General features: G+C 43.9%; 1 protein-coding gene across 1 annotated transcript; it reads left to right on the top strand.

Annotated features, from left to right (window-relative positions):
* Positions 1–215: 215 nt before the first annotated feature.
* Positions 216–25,024, top strand: LOC137429365 (ERC protein 2; the record flags this gene model as incomplete). Its single annotated transcript, XM_068119318.2, is given in 4 exon segments — positions 216–385; positions 11,420–11,557; positions 17,405–17,545; positions 24,884–25,024. Coding segments are annotated over 4 exon segments (495 nt in total), but the record flags the coding sequence as incomplete, so codon positions are not given.

Below are 25,024 nucleotides of genomic sequence, written 5' to 3'. Positions count from 1 at the left end.
AGGATTGGAAAACTGGCTGACCACCACCACTCCTGCTTCAGAGAATGAAAACTCCCTTGCAACTCATTCCTACCTTTCAATTCCGTGTCTTCGACCACTGGGACAATCCTCCTCTTTTCTGTAATTAATATTGTGAATTTTTTTTTCAATGTATACAATGGTTTGTTTCTGCTATAAAACTTCGACTTCCCTCCGACTCTATGCCCACTCATTACAGGTGGAGGCCTTACGGTTGCGCCTTGAGGAGAAGGAATCTTTACTTGCGCGGAAGTCCCAGCAGGTGCAGGAACTATCAGATGAGAAGTGCTCTATGACTGGCGAGATTCGAGACCTGAAGGACATGATGGAGGTCAAAGAGCGAAAGATTAATGTGCTACAGAAGAAGGCAAGCCTGTTCCGTTGCGCTTCTGACTTCCTTTGCCTTTTCCCTCTTCACAGCTGCCCTTCATGCATCTTCATCTCACTCTGTCCCCGTTCCATCCCCATTGTGAAAGTTTCTGCAACCCTACATCCCACCCTCCTTTGTAGTTGTTATAACTGGTGCTATTATTTTTCTGCCTCCACAGCAGAAGGCCAGAGGCGTTATGTTTTTGGGCTGTCTGTCCGAGAGTCCGTCCGTTATTGGTTCACGAGTTATCAAACAGAGTGACCACTATATTCGTCATGGGTGTGTGTCTGTCTGTCTGTCTGTCTGTCTGTCTGTCCGCAGCATAACTACCCGATGATATCATCCGATCTTGATGAAACTTGGGTGGGAGGTTGAATCATGATCTAGTTGTGTCCTGCCAAGAGTGGGCGTATTGCGCCCATTGTGGGCGGAGCGACGCCCGAAAAAGATGTCTTTTTAGGGGGTAATCGAGTTCAAGCTACATCTTCTCCGACGGAGTTGGTGGAATCTGACAGGGGTTTCGGTATTTGGTTAGGCCAATGTCATGTGTCTAGCCCCACGGAGCTCGATTTTTCATTTTCACGTCAAGGTCACAAGGTCATGAAATTTAGAAAAGTCGATTTTTGATGGTTTTATTACATTCCAAAGGTCCAAAGTCCAAAGGACTCAGTTGTCCAAAGTCCAAAGTTGTCCAAAGTCCAAAGGACTCAAGTATTAAAGTCCAAAGGACTCAGTTGACTGGATAGATTTCGAATAGAAAATAAGGTGTCTGTTATTAACAGGTGATTAACAGACCTCTGCAAACATCACGATTGTAACGGTTAATGCAAATAAACGAATATGAATGCGCAGTATCAAGATGTCTATTTTGTGTTTGAAGACAGAATCCGCGGTCTTTCCCTCGCGGTCCCCATGTACTGTCTTTCCCTCGCGGTCCCCATGTACTGTCTTTGTCTTTCCCTCGCGGTCCCCATGTACTGTCTTTGTCTTTCCCTCGCGGTCCCCCTGTACTGTCTTTGTCTTTCCCTCGCGGTCCCCATGTACTGTCTTTGTCTTTCCCTCGCGGTCCCCATGTACTGTCTTTGTCTTTCCCTCGCGGTCCCCATGTACTGTCTTTCCCTCGCGGTCCCCATGTGCTGTCTTTGTCTTTCCCTCGCGGAGTCGCGGTCCCTATGTGCTGTCTTTGTCTTTCCCTCGCGGTCCCCATGTGCTGTTTTTGTCTTTCCCTCGCGGTCCCCATGTACTGTCTTTCCCTCGCAGTCCCCATGTACTGTCTTTGTCTTTCCCTCGCGGTCCCCATGTACTGTCTTTCCCTCGCGGTCCCCATGTACTGTCTTTGTCTTTCCCTCGCGGTCCCCATGTGCTGTCTTTCCCTCGCGGTCCCCATGTGCTGTCTTTGTCTTTCCCTCGCGGTCCCTATGTGCTGCCTTTGTCTTTCCCTCGCGGTCCCCATGTGCTGTTTTTGTCTTTCCCTCACGGTCCCCATGTACTGTCTTTCCCTCGCGGTCCCCATGTGCTGTTTTTGTCTTTCCCTCGCGGTCCCCATGTACTGTCTTTCCCTCGCGGTCCCCATGTACTGTCTTTGTCTTTCCCTCGCGGTCCCCATGTGCTGTCTTTCCCTCGCGGTCCCCATGTACTGTCTTTGTCTTTCCCTCGCGGTCCCTATGTGCTGTCTTTGTCTTTCCCTCGCGGTCCCCATGTGCTGTTTTTGTCTTTCCCTCGCGGTCCCCATGTACTGTCTTTGTCTTTCCCTCGCGGTCCCCATGTACTGTCTTTCCCTCGCGGTCCCCATGTACTGTCTTTGTCTTTCCCTCGCGGTCCCCATGTACTGTCTTTGTCTTTCCCTCGCGGTCCCCCTGTACTGTCTTTGTCTTTCCCTCGCGGTCCCCATGTACTGTCTTTGTCTTTCCCTCGCGGTCCCCATGTACTGTCTTTGTCTTTCCCTCGCGGTCCCCATGTACTGTCTTTGTCTTTCCCTCGCGGTCCCCCTGTACTGTCTAACCTGTCTTTGTCTTTCCCTCGCGGTCCCCATGTACTGTCTTTGTCTTTCCCTCGCGGTCCCCATGTACTGTCTTTGTCTTTCCCTCGCGGTCCCCATGTACTGTCTTTCCCTCGTGGTCCCCATGTGCTGTCTTTGTCTTTCCCTCGCGGTCCCTATGTGCTGTCTTTGTCTTTCCCTCGCGGTCCCCATGTGCTGTTTTTGTCTTTCCCTCGCGGTCCCCATGTACTGTCTTTCCCTCGCGGTCCCCATGTACTGTCTTTGTCTTTCCCTCGCGGTCCCCATGTACTGTCTTTGTCTTTCCCTCGCGGTTGTCAGCTCTTTCACGAGCCTCGATTCAGTATAGAAAAAAAAAAAAAAAAAAAAAAAAAAAATTGTTCGCTTCCTGATAGGGAGAAATGTCGTACATGATCTTATATTATCACATACATCATGAAATACAAGTTTTCCAACAAATTTCAGAATCTTCGACCTTTGACCTTTGAAGGTCACAAAGGTCAAAGTTTCAAAGTTGTCGGAATCAAACCAAATTTTCGGTATTGTGTAGCTAACTAACCTCATAACTGATTATACATTATTTTCTATCTCATTTCAAGGTCAGTAACCTTCGTTTTGACATTTCCGGGCCTGGCCTGTCCGGGCCTGTTTCGGCTATAGTCCGTCCTTTGTCATTGAATGCCGCTCGCTCGTGAATCATCATCGTCTCCTAACTTGTCAGTTTTTTGTTTGTTACCACGATAACTTGTACACCACTTAAGGGATTCCAACCAAACCTGTCACAAGTATTGACCGTAATACGAAGATGAACCGATTCAATTTTGGGTTCAAAAGGTCAAAGGTCATGTGCCCTTTGAAAACCTTTTTGCAGACCATACTTATAAGCGCTGCTTCTAACTTTCTCGAGTTAGAAACATTTGATGTTGTCTCTTTTCTATTTATTCCTCTTTTCACACTCTTGCTATCACTATCACCTGACCTTGACATTGTATGCTTGACATTGAATGTGGATGGAGGCATATATCCCTCGAGACATTCAAACCAAATTATATTTTCTATTTTATATGCCATTATAGCGAGGCAAATTATTTTCACCCTTTCAATTTTTTTTATTTGAGTTATCTGTATATAATGGAGCAAGTGTTTGTGATTATGTATATGTGTATGCATGTATGTATGTATGTATGTATGTATGTATGTCCACTCTTCAACCATTGGTTGGACAGCTGACTTCACGCCACCCACAATTGTAACCTGAAATACTTAACCTAAAGTACCCAGAGGACCCAAAAGACCCCAAGGACCCTCAATACCCCAAAAGACCCTGATGACCCAAAGGACTCAGAGGAACCAAAAGACCCTGAAGACCTTGAAGACCCTGAAGACCTATTAGACCCCAAACACCAAAAATACTGAAAATACCCTGAAGACCCAATGGACCCAAAAGACCCAAAATACCCAGAAGGCCCAAAAGACCATGAAGACCTAAGTGACCCTGAAGACCTAAAATATCCCTAAGACCCAAAATACCCCAAATACCCCTGAAGACCCTGAAGACCCCAAAGACACAAAAGTCCATGAAGGCCCTTAAAGACTCAAAATACCCTGAAGACCGAAAATACCCCAAAGAACAAAAAGACCCTGAAGGTCTAAACACAATTTTTTTTCTTTCTGAAAACTATTCACAATCGTTAATCACGGTTTAATTTGAAGAGAAAAGTGGGGGAGGAGGGGAGAGGGGAGGATGGTGTGGTTATGGGTATTGTTAGCTAGGGTGACAGTTGATGGGGGATTGTGGGGGATGGGGTGGGATGTTGTGGGTATTGTTAGCCAGGGTGATGGTTGATGGGGGATTGTGGGGTGCTCGTGAGTATTGTTAGCTAGGGTGATGGTTGATGGGGGTAGGCGGGGGATTATTAGGAGAGGGTGTGGGGGGTGGGGGGTTTGTTGTCGTGTGTATTGTTGACCCACATGTCCCCAAGGACCCAAAATACCCAGAGAACCCAAAAATGCACAAGGCTCAGGCTCCAAACTTTGGCACGCTCACGAGACTGTATCGTCAAATAAACTGTTCCAACCAATCATTTGGCAAAGTGGCACATTGGCTTCTGCATGGCATTTAAAGGTGTATGCTACTCATTCATAGGAATAGGGAAAGGAATCAGATATTTTGATAAAATATGTCACTTTTATTGCAATCCCTGGAGTGAGTGGGCATGCGGACAATAATGGTTTCATCATGTGAAGACAGTGCACACAGGTATGTGAATCGCCCTTTAAGGTGTAACATCATCATGCATAGAAAAGACAAAGAGACCTAAAGTGAACACAACTCTTCAGGGTGAATGCTTACAATATATTGATCTCAAAACAAAACCATTGTTTTGTAGCGTCACCTAGGCCTATAGCTGGCTCTTAAAGGTGTAGTATCTGAAACATATGCGATTAATCAGGTCTAAAAAGCAATATGCGATTTCAAATGGTTTTCGACTTTACTAAACTTCCAAAATCATCAGCAAAATCATATTCCAAAATCATATGCAGCATTTAGAAGACAGAAATCGTGAGATATGAACATCATCATCATATGTGGATTATTTATATAAACATGACTCAAAAGACCAACATCACAAATATCTACTACCGTACATGGAAGAATAATGAGCATGCATGAGAATGATGATATAATGATGGGGATCCATGTCATTGTGAAAAAGGAGTGGTACATTAGGAACTGTGGAGGTACTAACAACTTTATCATGTCGCTAATTGTACACTCGAGCATGAAATCAGATATGTTCAAGAAATATGATGATCTAGGCCGAAAGAAAAATACCCACGATATGGCCAGACCCAGATGGTAATCAAATGCCGGTATCGTAGGCTTACCATGGTATGTGACAGTTATTAATGATGCTTGGCAGAGGACTTGATGATCCTGAAACATAATATTGCCGATCAGGGCCAAAGTTCATAATTCCTCATCCGAGTCCTTGTCTTCCACATCGTTTATAAATATTGTTTCGTCACTCGCCTGCTCAGGTTTTTGGCAAGACCATATGTCATATGAGCAAGAGCTCATATGTACAGGACAGGCCGTGGGTCAAGAGGAACAAAGTTTTGCTTCATAGTGGGTCTTTGCACACTTGCATTAAGTACTATTTTAAGAATGTCTGAGGGAGCTTGCTGTTTGAGCATCCATCTATCTCAAATCTGACCATCCTCAAGAAACCATTTATGATCATTAGGATCAGATGAATTGATGATTTGGTCCAGTGTGCGATTGTATAATATGGACGGATAGTTTTCACGCTGTGTGTGTTGCAGAAGGGCATCAGATGTGGGAGGAAAACTACGTTCATTGAATGTCTGTGAGCAGCAGGAATTCCCTGTACCGTGCCTCATCTGCATATGAGCGAGCAGAATGATGGCCACGTCCGAGTCCGGCCTTAACATCAGGACAGTCTCATAAGAGTATGATGTGTGTTGACAATGGAGAGCCAATTTTGAATCTGCCTCATGGTCATACAAAGAACCCACCTCTATGACACCTTGATGTTCTTGATGTTCTGTGATGCGGTGGCACTTCTCACCATGACCGATGAATAACTCAACCCCAGAAAGATCTGCGCTCGATAACTTGTGGCCTATTGAGAGAAGAGGACATCAATCAGAGAATTCTTAATCTCTCCGTTCAATTAATGTTTCCATTAATGTGGGATTTCTTTATCCGGGCTGTAGATGTACCGCACCTACATGGACTGCAAAGAATGCCCTTCATGCTCGAGATTTAATACTGACTGTAGGGTAGGTATCGAATTCAACATCAACCTGCAGATGATTGATCTGCCTTGCTCGTCGAACAAAATTTTCAAAGTCACCATTCGATAGATAAAATATTTGATAGAATGTACGGATGAGAGGGGTTTCCATTCTGGAAGATTTGAGGACAGGGTTAATTGTGCCGATATGGAAAAGGAAGGGGAATGTTCAAGATCCGGGGAAGTGCAGGAGCATTATACTCTTAAGTCATGCCATGAAGGTGCTGGAGAGGATTCTGGACACAAGGATAAGGAAGAGTGTGGAGATGGAGATTTGGAGAAGAGCAGCAGGTGTTTAGAAAGGGTGCGGGGATGATGGATGGGATGTTCACCCTGAGACAGCTAGTGGAGAAGAGGTTGAAGGTGCATGGTGAAATGGCATTGGGGATTTGTGGACTTGGAGAAGGCCTACGACACTGTCCCGAGAGAGATTGTGATAGTGATGGCGACACCGAGATGTGCTCATGCATGGAGGAGGGTGGAGGGAGAGTAATGGCAGTCTGAAAGATATCAAGGAAATTGAAAGTAAAGGTTCTGATGTCATGTGTAACACCGGCGGCCTACCTTTTCGGTCTGGAGATGGTGGCATTGACAGACACAACAACAGAGGCTGCAGGTTTCTGAGAACAACCGAGGAGAGAATGGCAAAGAGAGCTGATATGTTGAAGGAGCAAGGTAGGAGGAAAATAGGTTAGACTATGGTTGAGATGGGAGGATTGTGTGAGGAGGGATATCAGTAAGGTGTGGGTGGTTGGAGAGTGGAGAGAGCTGGCTGAGGACAGAGGGAAGTGAAGGAGTATTGTGGTCAAGGCAGGGCAGAAACCTGGTGCCATTGGACCTCACCCCTCATAAAGGGAAGAGTAGGAGAAGAAGAAAAAGATCACCGAAGGTGGATAGTACAGCTGCAGCTGACAACCCATGAATGATCACCATGTGATCAAGGATCAATACAGAGTCATCAGGAATCGATGCTGGGTCAACTTTACAGTGTTCTTCCAAGTGATGGAGTAACTTTGACTTATCAGCCTTTGCCAATGCACCATCTTTTGCTGTTGGAGGGAATGACACCTGTCCGACAGAGAAGGTCAAAACTTCGTGGATATCAATGTTTCTGTGCTTCGTGATTATGAGTGGACGTGTGAAGATTTGCTGTCACTACCAACAATATCCAAGCTGCCCTGCTTAGTTTTGGTTTTTACCCATGCAGTGAATGTGCCAGTGCGTCCAGCTGCATTTGCTTGATTGTTGTGTAGAAATCCTCTTTGATTGACAGAAGTCGGTCCTTCAAGAAATCCACGACTGTTTTCTCGCCTCGAAGTGTTTTTTTTGTATACATAGTCGAGGCTCTTGGAAGAGCGAGTATACTGAATGGATCAGGTTGCAAAAAACAAGATGTAAACAATGACACAAAACAGGACACAGAAGGAACAGTAGAGAAGCATGCAAAAGGAGCACTATATAGAGGGGGAAACACCAACATCAGAGATGAAGGACAAGATAGAGGGAGAAATGGACAATCAATGGGTGTGCGGAGAAATGTGGTGGAGAAGAAGATGCATGGGGTGGACAAGACAGACACAGAAGGAAACTCTCAGGAGGGAAAACTGGAAATTTGGAAGGAGGAGGGATTTGGGTGGGATCAATGAGGGTAGAAAAGGTTATGGGCTTGGATTAGGGATGATCTGAGATGGTGGTGAACAGCTGTTTTGAAGACCTGGAGGGAAGAATGAGATTGAAGGGATTGTGGATTGAATGAGTGGAGGTGAGCAGTGATGCTGGATTTAATTAGTTTCACCAGAAGGTGGTTGATGGTGGGTGGGACCATGGACAAAAACCTGGGGGTGGGAGGAGTCACGGAAGCAGCAGAGGGTGCAAGACCAGAAAGGAGGTGGTAGAAGACAGAGACACCACCGACCTGTCTGTGATGGTGAAGTTATAGACTCATCTTCATCGCAGGATATTCCGATGATATTGAAGGCCTTGGTTTCCACAGCGTCAAGCTGAACAATATGTGAGGTAGGGGCGCCAATCCAGAGGGGAGAGCAGTACTCCATCACGCTGCGGATGAAGGCTTTCTAGGTGGATAGTTTAGGTGTGCCAAGGAAGGACTTTGCAACGACGAAGGATGCCCATCCAGTGGCTGGCATTGGAGGCCAACTTTAAATATGGCAGCAATGTCACCAGCTGAGGTCTCACTCTCAGTCCACCGACCGCTGACCTTCCAAACTCAGAGCGGATGCTCCAACCATTACACCACCGAACCTGGATAAAAGTCATGGTGGTAGTTATACCTTGAAACAAAAATTTCTTCAAAGTAGCCAAAAGTTTTTGGCATCCCAGAGTGTCATTTTTGGCGTATTCTTTTGCCATCCCATGCTCTGTATCATTGTAGTTCACACCTCATTCAATGTTGTTACTCTTCACACCAAATCAACCACTCACCCATTCACATTGGTTGGTTGTATGTACATTTCATATACTATTGATATATGCGCATGCATTAGTACTTGTGTATGTATTTTTGTGATCCTTGTATTGTTTGAGCTAAGGAAGAGAGCATTTTGTTCTGTACCCAATAATTGCTGTTTAAATCCACATTAAGAAGTCAGTTATTTAAATATTGAGTGTTAGATTCATTAGCATAATGCTGAATTGGTATAACCTTGTTCTTTGCACATACAGGTGTCGAGTCGGAGCGAAAAATCGTAGAATCCAACGGAGGGGATTGAACCCAAGACAAAACAGCTCATACGTGAGCACACGACCGACCGACCGAGCAAGCCTGTCTTTCCGAATGTCCTGATGAAAGACTTTCTCGTTAATTGTGGCATTGCTAATTAGTGGGGGATTTTCCCCGGTACACGTGATGCGTCAAGTGCACATCCAAAACTTTTGAGTCGCTAAAAATAACTTTTGGCATAACTAGCAATCAAACACAGTTGCACCTTAATCATCCAGTCTGATGTTTTGCCACAGGTCACGTGGCCTACTCTTTCCACGTGCCACTCTGTAACACACGCAGTTTTGATTGGTCGAATCTAAAACGCAAAAATACAGTGGCAGTTTAGTTCCAAATTTACATTTGTTGGTCACTTCTCATTTACTATAAAAGATAGCAGGTGTTTGAAAGCAAAACAAAACAATCATTTCTGGGCCTTGCGTGAAAAGTGCTCTTAATTATTAATAAAATGACCATTCCTTTCACGCAATGAGGCACGTAGGAGCTGTTGAGGCAGTTTCATTGGCTAAGGAGTACAATCCTGGACGGGTTGCCACTCCGAGGCAGAATACTCAAATGGCTTATTACCCCAGTAAGCTGGTACTCATTTTGCCAACCTTGGAAGGATGGCAGGCTGAGTCAAACCGCACACCTTGTGTTATTTCAACAGCACGATAGGGACTCAAACTCAAGACTCCGAGATCTAAAGACAGCCACCTTAACCAATAAGCCTTTAATTATTAATTATTTCATCTTTCTTTAATTTGTTAATTTCATCTTTCATCTTTCATCGTTGATTCTTTCATCCGCAGCTTGATGGAATACTGCTCTCCCCTCTGGGCTGGTGCTCCTGCCTCACCCCTAGTTCGGCTTCACACTGTAGAAACCAAAGCTTTCAAGATTTTTGGAATCTCCCGCGATGAAGTTAACTCTGAGGGCCTTCCACTCTCTCACCGCAGGCAGGTTGGTGGTCTTTCTGTCTTCTACCGACTCCTCTCCGGCCTTGCACCCCGAGCTCTCTCTGTGCTCTGTCCCCCAAATATTCCTTCAGGTCACACAAGATCTGCCAGCAAGCCTCTTATGGTTAAACTGCCAAAATCAAGACTCTCTGCTCACCTTCACTCCTTCATTCCTCTTTTCTCCCACCTCTGGAACAATCTCCCTCACTCTCTTCAATCCCACTCCTCCCTCCAGGTCTTTAAAACAGGTGTCTTTTTGAATGCCTTGATGAAAGACTTGTTCGTTAATCAAAAACCTTGATATTTTCTACCCCTTTCAATACACCCCAAATCCACCTCTTTCAATGTCCGACTTCATTCCTAACATTCCTAGTAGTGTCAATTTGTTTTACACCGTGTACCCCTTCCCTCCTCCCCCCCAAGCCCAAGCCCGCTCCCTTCCACAGATCTCCCAATGTCCCTGTTCTCTACTGTTGTACTTGTGTGCTTCACTCTCTCTCCCCATCTTTTGTCCCCCTCCCTTTTTATGTTTTATGTGTCCGTTTATGTTTTTGTGTTTTATGTGCTAATGTGTGTTTAATGTGCTAGCTCTTACATGAGCCTCGATCTTGTATACAAAAAAAAGCCAACACCGAGCATACTTTTAATTATTGGCATTCCGTGTCTTTTTTTGTCTCTGCTAAAATTTTACTTATCTAATTAATCCATCCACACATATATATATATATATATATATATGGAAACATAGTTTTATGGAAATGAGGAAGGAATGCATGCAACTGATTGCGAGTTGACGCTTCAACAGGCATTCTCAGTGGTCTGTAGTGACCCTATTGATTACTCGGCTTGCGTGGGCATCCACAAAACTTCCTGTAATGATGGGATGCTTCTGTTTTCCCGATAGTTTAAAACCCTTCAGAGGATTTGAAAACACATTACGTTACTGCGGGTGCACACACACATTACGATATATGCTGGAGTTAGAAGAGGAGGAAGTGGGGTGGGTGGGATCATTCTCTGGAGGCGAATTGTGCTGGAATTTTTATTTTGTGGCCAAAGTACATTGATAACCATTTCGTATTTCCAGGAATGCTTGGAAGAATAACTTTGTGCTAACGCGGCAGAGCTGGCTTTTTGCATTCAGGAAATAAGGTAGAGACTGGCAAAATGCCCGACAGGCTTCAGCTTCACGTGGGTTCTGGAAGATTGAGCAGCTGGAACCCTAAGAGGCTATCAGCAGATCCATAACACCAGCTTGACGATTATTTTGCTGCCTTAATCAGGCAAGGGAATGGGGAGGTGGACTGGTTGTTGGAAGTGTATGTTGGAGTTAGACTCAAATCTATGGAAGTTTTTCTTGGTAGCATCAACTGGGGAGTTCCATGTGCACCCATGGATAATGCCTTGTAGAAAAGGACCTTGCCATTCTGGAAGACTGACCTTTATTGAAATACAATTTTTTTCCCCAAAAAAGGTTTGAGATTATAGGAAACGATATGTTACCTCGAGGTCTCTGAATCCTTTTGTTTCTTACAGATTGAAAATTTGCAAGAGCAGATAAGAGACAAAGAGAAGCAACTGGGAAGCTTGAAAGAGCGCTTGAAGTCACTTCAGGCCGATTCGTCCAACACAGACACCGCCCTCGCGACACTTGAGGAGGCACTTTCTGAAAAGGTTCACCAACCTTGTCTTGTCTGCTATCGGTTGCCTCATCTTTCTTTCTCTCTGATGTTCTGAATCCTCCTCCTTTCATGTTTAACATCCCAGAGTTGATTTTGCCAGTGACAAATTTATTCATTGAAACTCTAATTGGCTGTAAGACCACGAGTGACCACAATGCACGCTCTCTCCTGCTCTTTATGGATGCCTGTACCTAGAAACCGATTAAGCTATTTCTTTAAGTGTGTGGAACCCTGGTGTTGGGCTAGCGGCTAGGGTGCCGGCTTAGGATCCAAGGATCCTGGGTTCGAATCCCGGTCGATCGCTGAATTAACGCCAGGGGGGTTGACTCAGCCTGTCATCCTTCCGAGGTCGGCTAATTGAGTACCAGTTCACTGGTAATTCCCTGTTTGTCGTTAAAGGCGGCAAAAAGGGTTGGCGTCAGGAAGGGCATCCGGCCGTAAAACATTGCTTCAAAAAGGGGACCGAAAAACAACAACAACCACGGTTCCCGAAAAAGGCCAACCCCCGCTTTGCGGGGAAAAATGGCCTCTAAAGGTGTTTTTTTTTTTTTTAAGTGTGTGGATGTCCTGCAGCAAGATAACTGTTTCAATCAAATTTGCTTATTTGTGGACTAGCACAGTGGTTAACGATGCAGACTGTTGAACGCCGAAACATTTGAAACTCACAGCTTTGCATCTTCATTCTTCCATGGATTTTTGTGGTCCGATTGTCTGGCAATGAGTTATCTAAATTTTGCAAGACTCTTCAACAGGCTGAAGCTCTGCTCTGCTATCTTATTGAATAGTGTAACCTTTCCATTCAAAATCATATTTTGTATATATTTTTTTCCAAAGTTTCTTTTTTTCAGGACATTGCAACCCTCACTATATTCTCATGTTGGTGATTTCTTTGAAGTCAACTCATCTGACACTTTGCCAGGAATGCGTCCTGTGTTGTAAATTGGTCACTCGGAGGAAACTGAATTTGACTTTGCTTGGCATATGCTAGTCTTGAATTTTCACATACCAGTGACACAATTGCTATTCCTGCATTACAATATTATTGTTATTTTACCTTTGGAAAAATAACATTTTGACACTGTTTAGACACAACTGTCGAGGTTCACTGCTTTTGTGAGAATAACAAATGTTGGCATCAACAAAGAACGTTAGATTTGAGTGTCATTTCCAAATTGCACATGATATATATATATATATATGTATATATATTTACTTGTTAATGGTTTTGATTAAAGCTGATGTAACCCCCCCCACCCCCCCCCCCCCTGCCCTGTCTTCAATTTTGCTTTTGTCTGTCGTTTGTGCCTTGCCGCTTCTGCTTTCACCCATGTTCTAACTTATAGACAATGAACCCTTAATCATCTCTATTTGCAAAGAGATCGATGACAGACGAACCTGCAATATTGCACGAGATATTGTAGTTTCCAGGGGGACACGCTTAGTTACCATTACAGTTGCATATTTTACTAAAAAGAAATATGATAACCTTCGGTGGAACATTTTGGGGTCCCAGCGTTTGTCGTAAGGTAGGTAGGAGGTTTCAGAAATCCCTAAATACAATTATGATTTTGAAATGCGATTGCCACGGACTTTGCTCCTAAATCCGGAAGTGAACAGATGATAACGGTTCGCTGGTTGATAATATCTCAATACAATTGGTATTTAATATTATATTTTGATATACCATGAATTACCATATACCAGGTTATTGTACTTTGATATATCAGGTTACCATGCATGACTCGATGGGTAAAAACGTGCAACTGAGATCGCTTGTACTTACTTACATAGTTTTACATCATTTTTGAAAGCTCTAAACATTTCCCGATATGTAAAATATAGATCTTCTGGTATATTATAGAAAAAAGGAACCGCCTTTAGAGGCCATTTTTCCTTGCAGAGCCGGGGGTCGGCCTTTTTTGGGCACCGTGGTCCCCTTTTTGAAGCAATGTTTTATGGCCGGATGCCCTTCCTGCCGCCAACCCTGTTGGTCGCCTCTTGCGACACACAGGGAATTACCAGTGAGCTGGTGCTCAATTTGCCGACCTCAGAAGGATGACAGGCTGAGTCAACCCCCCTGGCGTTAATTCAGCGATCAACCGGGATTCGAACCCAGGATCCTAGGATCCCAAGCTGGCACCCTAACCGCTAAGCCAACACCAGGCTTCTACCTGTACATTATGAATATAATTGAAATTCAGCATTGATTGTTATAAGACCTTCACTCTTTCATTCCTCTTTTCTCCCGCCTCTGGAACAAACTCCCACACTCTCCTCAATCCCACTCCTCCCTCCAGGTCTTCAAAACAGCTGTTCACCACCATCTCTTATCTTCCCCCATCCAAAACCTTGATGTTTTCTACCCCCGTTAATCCACCCCAAATCAACCTCCTTCAAATTCCATTTTGTTTCCTGAAAGTCCTTGAGTGTCCATCTTGTTTATCCCGTGTATCCTGCCCCATCCCTCTCCCCCTTCCCCAGATCTCCCGATGTCCCTGTTCTCTTCTGTTGTTGTTCCCTCATTCTCCCCCTCTTGTCTCCCGCTCCCTTTATTATATGTTCAATGTGTTAGCTCTTACACGAGCCTCGACTTAGTGTATAAAAAAAGTTGTACCGAGTAACGTCACAGTGAGAAGTGAAATTTTCAGGTTTCGTTTATTGTACACTGTCATTCGAGCATCGTGGCCGCTTCAAGGGCTACATTACGTCCGCCGAACTGAGCCACACAATATATGCTATATTAAATGACTACAGGTTTTTCAAACGTTCATTTTGCAATCTTATTAGCTTGGCAAAAGAGGCTCCGGTGAAGCTTGTGCTAATGGCATCCTGGCTGCCTTCCAGCACCAGACTTTCTTAATTCCTGTAAATACCATACATTTTAACTCTGATGAGGTTGCTACAGCTGGTGATCGTAGATGTCAGTTGTAGGAATGGATGCCAACACGACACATGATCTACAGGCTGTATACGGTGAGAAGTTTGAACAAAGATTCAAGTAGATATTGTCAAACTTTGTCCACAGCAGAAAGCTAAAGAAAAAGACTATAAGAACTGGTAAAAAAAACAGGTATTTTATATCTGTAAGATGGATATAAGGAACATTTTGCTATGAAAGGTGCTCGGTCATTTTAAAGTGCTTGGATTAGTGAAGTGCTGAGTGGCAGGGGTTATAGAAGGATCCATGCGGCCTGGTTGAGGAGGTATGTAGGAGAATCTTTTGCTTTGATTTGGTTCATTTTCTGTGTCGTTGTGTGTATTTCTCTACAGTGGCATTGTTGTCTGGCGATCCTTGCTGCAATTATCTTATCCCTCGAGATAAACTTTTTATTGAGGGAGGTGAAAATTAGCTTCAGCCATATAAATTCCCTGCCTGGTCTGCAATAGGTTAATGACTGTCTCTGTCATTCCCAAGTTATGTCTGCTGAACCAGTGTTGAGACGATGCTGCATTGGTGGCTTGATGGAAGGAATGTTCTTATCTTGCACTGAAATGTCCTTTTTGTAATTCATGGTGAAAGAGGAAATGATGTGGGTCGATGGAGATGCTAGAATGGGGCTGGCAGGATGGCCTAAAGTTACGCACACTCAACTCGCCTCTAAGCTGTCTAGCATGTGTCAGAATCTGTCCAACTATAAACTGTAATCCCAGTGTTTCACAGGCATGATTCATCAATGTGTGTGCCATCTCTCAGATGGACGCTAAACTGGGCATCCGGTCTACTGGCATTAGTTGGTAGACGTTAAAGACTATTTGCTGTCCTTCATGAAGAGTAGGTGACCTATTGCCAGCACCATCTCCTCAACTCCAACTCTTGTGTCTCACTATCTGCCATGATCTTTCCTGGTAAAACCACATTTCAAAGTTGGCCTCCAAAGCCAGGTGCCGAATGGGCATCCTCTGTCAGACAAAGTCCTTCATTGGCACACCTGAGGTCCGATCCACGTACAAAGCTTTTATCTGCAGATTGATTGAATACTGCTCTCCTCTCTGAGATGGTGCCCCTGTCTCACACCTTGCTCAGTTTGATGCTGTGAAAACCAAAGCCTTCAAGATCATTGGAATCCCTCGTGATGAAGCGGAATCTATGGGCTTCTCACTTTGTCATCACGGACAGGTCAGTGGTCTCTGTGAAACAGCAACCCCCTCCGAGTGAAACGGCCTAAATCCAGAACCACTGCTCACCTACGCTTATTCGATCTTCTTTTTCCCCATCGATGGAACCACATTCCACACTCTCTTCCATCCCATTCTTCCTTCCACATCTTCAAGACAGCTGCTCACCACCATCTCAAATCATACTCAAAGCAAAACCTTAATTTTTTTTCTTCACCCATTAAATAACTCCCACCAGTCTCAAACATTTTCCTTATGTATCCATATTGCGCACCCCTTCTGTTCTCTCCTACCCTTCATCATTACTCGCATCCCTTGTTTGACCGTCTCCGTCTATTTTCTCCCTGTCCTGCCGTTGGTATTTCCCCCTTCTCCTCCTGCTGTTTCTTTTGTTATGTTGCGTCCTGATCCGTTATGTGTTCTTGCTCTTCCATGAGCTTTGACTGTGTACAGAAACCCCCCAAAAAACCGTGGCCAAATTTCAAATTTCTACTCTAACCTTCGTCGAATGTCAGGCCTGGCCAGGCCAAGCAGTAGGTGAAAGACTTGGGCCAAGCTTCCCCTGGCCAACCCCACAAGAACATGGGAATAATTGTGACTGTTAAAAAAGAATATATGGAGATGCTAGAATGTGTACTTGGACAGGTGTCAGGACAGACCACATCTCATTCCTGAAGTCTTCTTTTAATCTACTATATAAGAGAGCCGTTGGTCTGTGTGTGTGTTTGTCGCCATTTTTCTCAGAGATGGCTGAACGGATCTTCATCAAATTTTCAGAAGTTCATCAGTGAATGGCTGGGAGTGTTTTAGGCAATAATAATAATAATTTTTAAAAGTTCTTTTTTTGGAATTAAAAAAAAATCGCTCTATAGTGCCTCAGCCTTTTTGATTAACGACAGTTATATACAAGTGCACATTCGCATAAATAAATACAAAACAATCACCAGACATTTGAACACAAATAATCAAACAATTCCGGAAGAGGTCAAAGTTGGTGGTAAGGCTTCTTCTTCTTCCTGAACGTCATCATACTTAACTCAGAAACGTGATCAATGCCACATTCACGAGCATATATTCAACGAAAAGGTAAAATGATGATTTGACATTAGTGATGAATTCTCTTTTGGATGTAATTGCTTTCCCATTACATTTGCCCTCATTTCAAATATGTTAATGTTTCTTTTTCGCTTGAGCAACGCCGGGTACTCCAGCTATGAACACTTATATACTTTACTCGGGGTACAAATACAAATACAACTTTGTCTGGGGGTAACATGGGCTATGTGGTTGTGGCTGGGGGGGGGGGGGGGGGGGGGGCGTAAATTCTCCATGTAAATGTGTACGGTGTAGCGCCACATGGTGATGGTGGCAGAGGTTATTACAATTTCCTTTTTCACCTGGGCAACACTGAGGTTAAAGCACTCTTTGCACGGGAAAACTTTTCCTCCTTCCCTTCCCCTCCTCCCCCACAATAGAGGGGCCTGTCAAAGCCAACCCCCCCGCCCCCTCCAAAAGATGTATGTCATATATCTTTCCTCTCCCTCTCCCCTCACCTCCCCTCCCCCACTCATGCCTCCCTCTCCTGCCTCCTCTCCCCCCCCCCCCCCCCGTGGGTGTACCCCTGCTCGTCAGCAATAAGTACTCAGAATTTTTTATTGTAAAAAAATTTGTAAAAAAAATAAATAAATAAAAGATTGTAATACAAATCTTATCTCGCATTCAGGAGCAGGTGATCGAGCAGATTAAAGAACAGTGCCAACGTGAGGAGCGAGAGAAGCTGGACGAGACAGATGCCCATAGACGTGAGAGCAAGGAGCTGAAAGAACGAATCAACACACTACTGTCTGAACTCTCAGAGAAAGAGGTGAGTGTGATGAACTATGTTTTTTCTTTAAGTAGAAAGCCGCAGCACGACATTCTTTCCTTTATTTATTACCTCCGCCACTGAAGGTGGATGGAGGTTTTTAATCCCTGTTTGCATGTCTGTATGTACGTCTGTTTTTCTGTCTGTGAGCAGAGTATCTCAAAACATTATGGATGGATTTGGACAGAAATTGGTGAACAGGTTTGGTGTGTGACAAGGATGAATTGATTTGATTTTGGTGAAGATCCAAATATGGATCCGGATACCCGAATTTTAAAAAAAGAAAAATTCAGTAATTCTTCACCATTGACAGATTGGGCCAAAAATGATATATAGCACATGATATCTCAAAATGTTGTAGACGGATTATGACGAAACTTGGTGGACAGGTTGGTGTGACAAAGACAAATTGCTTCGATTTTGATCCGGATCCGGCCTATCAGCGGGATACAAACGTAAACTGTTCAGCCTGGCAGAGGTATGCGATCTACCGAGTGCCGTTCTAGTTTTCTAAATATTACATAATGGATCATATATGATTCAAATTAACTCATGTGTTTGAGATAACTAATGCCTGCTCCCTGCAAGATCGAAATATGTTGTCAGCAAATCACTTGCAATATGCTACATGTCTTTTCATATCTGTCTTTTCATATCTGTCTTTTCATGTCTTTTTAATTTTTTATTTTTATATCTGTCTTTTTTTATAATTATTATTATTTTTATGTCTATGTCTTTTTATTTATTTATTTTATATATATATATATATATATGTTTTTTTTACACTTTTGTCTAAGGATCATCACTTTTTCACCCACTGCAAACCCAGAGGGTCATGATGTAATAATAAATTTGTAAATTATTGGATGGTAAATCATGATGATAGTGTAAATTTTGTACTTTTCAAATAGTTTTGAATCGCATGCCTGGGTGCACATACTCTTGCATATGATATGATGACAAACAGTCATCCTGTGGCTCTGCACAGGCAGTGCATTGGCATTGCATCAGAGTCCAATATGCATTGAAAAAGGATGTTAAGCCAGCTGTCCTATTTGCCTGCAATTCTTGCAGATGTTAAAGATCCAATGGCACCTTTAACAAAAAACCCCCCAAAAAACCACCTGATATTGTGTACCATAGCCTGACTTCCATTGGGAAGGTAATGGGAGAATACTTCGTGCATTCCTGAATTAAACGACTTTGCCACCTCCTAAGTCTTCAACAGTGGATTGTCGAAATGCACACATTACTTCTGCTCAGTTGATTTACTGACGATGAAAGAATGAAGTGTGGGTAAATGTTTAAACTCTTTAATGTGAAAGTCACCGCTGTAATTCAATACAGATTACCTCTAAATTTCACAACCAGGACACGTAGCTCCGCTGCCTATGAAGATGTTTCACACCTGTCAGTTCCAGTTGGTTCTCATAAGTGCAAGGATTTCCTGCTGACTTGTCCCGTGCACAGCAGCATGCACAGGTCACAACACTTGCTGCGAGAAATGCCAGGGTCAGAGTAACTCGAGTATCACCAGCAGGGTTGTTCCCCAGCAGGTAGCTTCTTATTGCCCCCAATCACAATAGGGAGCACATGAGCCAGGTGTAAACGAATAGCTGAGATGTCTGCTTGTTGGAACGGAACCTGCGATTGGTAACCGGAACCTGCCATTGCTGAGACCATATGTTATTGAGGCGAAGAGCTGAGCTCAGCTTGTTGCGTCTGCACATGGTTCACTTGCTGAGCACACAAGGGTCACACATGAAGCTCACACTCTGATGATGACGCAAACCGGGATTGATTCGTGTACTGGTCTTCTGCCCGAAGGAAGGTTCAGTACTGCCGAAGGAAGGGTTACAGTATATGGGACGGTTTGCCATTGCCTGCCCAGTTACATAGATTGCATGTACTCAAGTATGCAATGGAAAATCAACACAGGATATGGAATTTTTTGAAAAATACCAAATCCAGGCTCATGAAGAGCAAGGTGATAGAGACTTGAAGGGTCTTCAAGCAAATGCATGTTGGACCGGGAGTCGACTATGAATCTGGCATGTTTGCATCATCACCGGAGCGTGGCTGTGCCGCTGTGACACTGTGCCCTTGCACATAATGAGAGCAGGAACTTGGAACTTGGCCAGAGTCTCGTCACACAATGCCTTACTCTTTTTGATAAGCACTATGGGATCTTTAATGTTCACTCGGTGAAAGCGAGCAGACAGGATGTCCAGATTAACAACCCTCTGAAGGACTGCAAACTAATCGATGCAACACCTTGTCGGTCAGGCACCAGGATGACAGTTTATAGTCAGGTCAGGAACCTCACCCAGACTATGTAGCTCAAGGGCAAGCGCACAACCTCTGCATGAAACTTTTGATTGCTAGAAGGGTAACGTACTGACATTGTGGGGGTGGTAAAATATTTGGCTACAAACAATTAGGTGGATGAACAATGAATTTATATGGTAATGTTCTGGTAAAAGCAGGGTGTACTGGTATAGAAGGGAGTGTTAGAGAGTTTTGTCTGGGATGGAAGATGTCATGAGATGTCGATGATTTATTGTCTTGTATCCTGGAGGGCAGAGCGGACTACGACATTCAGCGAGGTGATTCAACAGGCAGGATAAAAGAAGTACAAAAGAGTAAAGGCAGGCAGTAAGACTTTATTGTGGAAGGTTAACAAGAAAGGCGTTTGAGCCTGCAATCCTGGCATCATAAGATATATGCTCAGATGGAAACACCAAACAGGACAACCCAGTGAATCACCTCTTCTTGTTTCGTACACAGCACATTGCTGTGGTTGGCATCATTTGCTGGCCGCTGATGCATTGCCCCCTGTAGGTTAGAGCAGGAATTTGGAATTTTACCAGGGTGCTGGCAATAGCTCGCAAACTTTGTGAATGACACCATGGCATCTCTAATGTCCACCAACTAAAGCTGGCAGATGGAACACCCAGCTTAATGTCCATCTGATGGATAGTGCACATGGTGATGCCACACTCTGCATGTGTAACACCAGGGTGGTAGTTTATAACTGGGCCCAGATTTGAACCCATGCTAGACAACTCGTAAGCGAGTGTGCATAGTTCTAGTCTATCTTACAGCCCAACCTACATAAATAATCTATAAGAAGATGAGGTTACAAGTATTCTATCTTTGAAGTCGTGAGATATGGATGGCATTTAAATGAGCTGTACCACTTCAAGGCCATGCTGCATCGTATTAAATGGACACCTGCTCCACTTGATTGTGAATTTGGATCTTTGTTTCACTAAGATCTACCAGCATCACTCAAGCTGACTCTAGATTTAGAAACACTTCATATACCACTGGGGTTGGGGTACAAGGGTCCTTGGCAATGGCAAGGCAGTTATAGAATGCAATCTTGATCCCTGGTATGTGCCAGAATCCACATTGGCTCAGCTTCAATTATAATTACCATTTGTGCAATGGGTGTGCATCCGTAAAATACCACTATAGTACTTGTAGTGACACCAAAGCTCTCCTGTGGGGAAATGAATGCTGGGAAACTTAACAACAAGAAACCATGGCTACCCAAACTGTAAAATGGCTGCACCAGAGAGACTTTTTAATTTCTATAAAACCAATCGTTTGAAACTCGATGAGAGAGCTCTGTTTCAAAGTCGTCGACATAGCCACGGATGAAAATTGGTAGTTTTCAGCAATGGAAAAGGTAAATATACACCTGTGCATTTTTCTGCAGAGTATATATCGCTGCAGGCGATTTATGCAGAGTCTGCCTTGTGGAGTTGGAAATGTAACCGAGTGCGAAAAATGAGCTAACTTGGCTTGACAAATGTTCTGATTTTCATTACTCCTTGCTGCTGCCCGGAGTTTTTGCCAACATCAGATATCACGTGTATCCGATGAAATGGCAGCCTGCCGGCCTGATCCAACTTGCGGACAAGTGAGTTTACTATAAGATAAGTTGTGGCCAGGTTCAATTGTAACTTGGCATCTTGCATCATCTCTGTCGATATGTTCATGTTTAGCTGATGGCTGCCCTATGCACTTGGAATGTACTCACAGGTGCTGTGTACAGCTGCACGTGCTGGCGTGTCTCCATGATTGTATACAAAACATGTGAGATTTGGGGTTTGGCCATAAGCATAGGTTTCTGAAGGATTACTGGCGAGGCGCAAACCATTGCAGATGAGTTGCTTTCCAGCCACATGCGAAATACCACTGTGGACACTATCATTTTGGTCATCTTGATGAGAATAATTGTTTCTCACTCGGTGGCCTCGTGAGAAGCTTTTTGTCATCATTGAGGATTACAGGTATAGCGCTGGGCTGGTGGCGAACGCACTGGACTGGAGTTTTAGAGATTGATGGATTGAAAGCTGGATGAAGGCAGCATTATTTAAAGCTGTGGATTGTAACATGTTATTCCAGGAGAATTAACAATGGATCGTCTATAAAATATCAATACCAAGCGGACTCCTGTATGACCTTGAGAAAGATTGCAATATGCCTGATCTGTTCCACTTGGGGTGCCAGGCCACATATTGCTGATGAATATTAATGTTCTCGTGGCAACTATCGTATTTTCCGGTGTATTAACCGCGACCGTGTATTAACCGCACCCCTGTTTTTCACCCTCAATTTTTTAGTTATTTATATTGATAATTTTATTTTCTGATCTAGATATAAATACGATTGTACATTAACTTTGTACAGGCTGAAGTAACGGAGGTATCGACATGCCATGTCCACTTAATTTCGTCTAACAGTTTTATTCGCATTTTCAAGAAGTTGAAGAGAGAGGAGAGGATATCAAGAAGTTTTTTTTTTTCCTTTCTTATTTTTTTATATTATAAAGAGGATTTTTTTGTTGCGAGAAAAAGGAAGAAATGGGATTCAAAAACGAGATCAGTGTTGGTCTGACGGAGCAGCGCTTTGGTGTCGTCGGTCTTGTGACAACTGAACGCATCCAGGAACTAGCATGCCTTGCCGTCGGGAGAGGACCCCAACCGGCCTACCACTCCAGACCATGCGCACCCAGTCCTGAACCAGTCCCTCATCTATCCATCCCTTCTGCTGCGCTCGAACAATGATGCCGGCTGGAAACGTATATTTGGGCAGTGACTTCCTCTTGACCACGACATACAGGGTAGCTTGCCCCCGTCTGTGGTGCAGGCGAGCACGACGGTGAATCGATCCTTCTTGTGACCAGTAGTGTTGATCATCATGGTGCGCTCCCCTTTCACTGTGATGGTGGTCCCTCTCAGTATGTCGAAGGTACGGGGGGTCTGGTCGGCATTCCCGATCCTGCTGAGGGGATAGTCATGCTACCGGCGTAGCTTGAGGATGTAGGACTGTGAGTGCGTAGTCATATCAGCCGTGCCATCAGGTAGATGTTGGGAGATATTTGTGTGCGGCATTGAACTGACAGATCATGGCATGCCATGAACTTGTAGGCCCACGATGGGCTGGCTGTAAAGTCCCCAATGTCATCTTCCTTGGCTAAACTCCTCGCCTTCAGACTGAGAGCGAGTGTTGAGATGGCGTAACCCTCAGGACTCTTCTCCCGGACCCAAATTATGACACACTCCTCGAGCTGAGGCCGCTTCGCTGACTTTCCCCTCAGTGCCTTCTTCTTCCTTGGTATATTCTCTATTGTTGCCTTGCTTGTTCTCCAGCACCAGATGACGGACTTGTCCATGCCGAATCGCCTCCCAGCTTCCCGGTTCCCAAACTATTCTGCAGACCGGCAGACAGACTTTGAATGCTGTGGTGAATGAACATCTTGACAGGTAGAACAGATGATATGTGAAGATTGGTGGACTTACTTTTGCTTCAAACAGGGTAGAACGAATGATGATTACCGATCGTATTGATGATCATCGACGCTTAAAATATAGTGGCTTTTGTACTCTAATAGCGGGAAAAGCTGTTCTATTCAAAGCCAAGATGGGTCTGCGTAAAGAAATCTGGTGAGGTAAGCCATCCACATAAAGTTGAGAACAAGGCACTTGCAAGGCACAAAGCGGTCCTTCATGAGGGCCACATGACTGCCCTCAGCTTGTTGTCCGATGCACGGAAGTTTGCGCGCAAGCTCGTTTAAGGTGGGTGCTCTATAATTAGACTCTAGCTATTGTCAATAATTCTTCTTCTGATGTGAGACCAGGTAGGTATTCCCATCAATCATTCCTCACTCCTGTTTGTCAATCAATCAGAATTGACAGGAACGCGATGACATGTCACGGTTCCCAATCATGACTCAACAGGAAAAAAAATGTACAACCGAGATCACTTGTACTTACATAGTTTTACATAATTATGAAAGCTCTAAATGTTCCCTCACATGTAGAATATAGATCTACTGGTATATGCATGACAATTGGAATGACAAATGAAATTCAGCATTGATTGTTTTTAAAACTGTTTTTTTGCTATATCTGTGTATTAACCGCACCCCCAACTGTTAACTTTTTTGCTGATAAAAAAGCACGGTTAATACACTAGAAAACATAGTAGTTATGGCAACTAAAATGACACCGACCAAAAGGTGGTGCCATCCAATCCCATAGCCGAAGATCCTTCCTCCTGTTTAAAACGTTCTTAAGCTCAGAACTCAACTTTCTTTCCAACAAACATCTATCTTACTATAATTCACCAAATGTCCATCCGTCTGTCTGTCCGTTCGAAGGTACCGCAAAAACGGCTGAACCGATCGCAACGATATTTTTGGTGGGTAATCCTGGGATCTCCTGGAGTAAAATAGGCTATATTGTTTTTCCAATTTTACAAACACGATGGAATAATATTTACCAATATGAACAGTGATGTGGCTGATGTACCAGTAGAGAGTAGATCGACTCCTGACGAACTCTTCCTATATAAACGTGCGGCTCCGAAGTAACACGGCACTGTGTGCAAAGCGACTGAGAAACAGGTGTAGCGGCCGCTTCCGTGTTACAGATTCGGCGCGCACTCTTCACACATAAACGTGCGACTGAGAAAGACGTGTAGCGGCCGCTTCTGTTTTGCAGAATTCAATCTTTTTTCAAAATGGGCGCCATGTACTGTTTAGATTTTGATGATTTGCGTGTGATACGATTCAACGGATGTTTATATGAATCGTTTAAAATAAAAAAAAGTCTTCAATTTCTGATATTTTCCCTTTTCATTTGGGCTTCCCAATTGAAGCCCCGCCCATAGGGTGGGTACCGTTGCTAGTTTATATAATCTAAAAACAGTCTTCCAAGATTTTGCAAATCATGTCAGCATATGTATATTTCTTCATAATAAACTTCCATTGAGTAAATTAATTTGTTCATTTATTGTGAATCCTCTCATCTTCCACCCCGTCAGGCAACTGTACTGGACCTGAAGGAGCATGCTTCTAGTCTGGCTTCCTCCAGTCTGAAGAAAGACTCACGACTCAAGGCTCTGGAGATTGCACTTGAACAGAAGAAGGAGGAATGTAACAAACTTGATGCACAGCTTCGCAAG

Source organism: Myxine glutinosa, unplaced genomic scaffold, assembly GCF_964187855.1.
Source record: "Myxine glutinosa unplaced genomic scaffold, kmMyxGlut1.1 SCAFFOLD_2800, whole genome shotgun sequence".
Classification (NCBI taxonomy): Eukaryota; Metazoa; Chordata; class Myxini; order Myxiniformes; family Myxinidae; genus Myxine; species Myxine glutinosa.
Note: the sequence above shows the minus strand (reverse complement) of the source record. Positions and strands in the feature narration are given on the sequence as shown.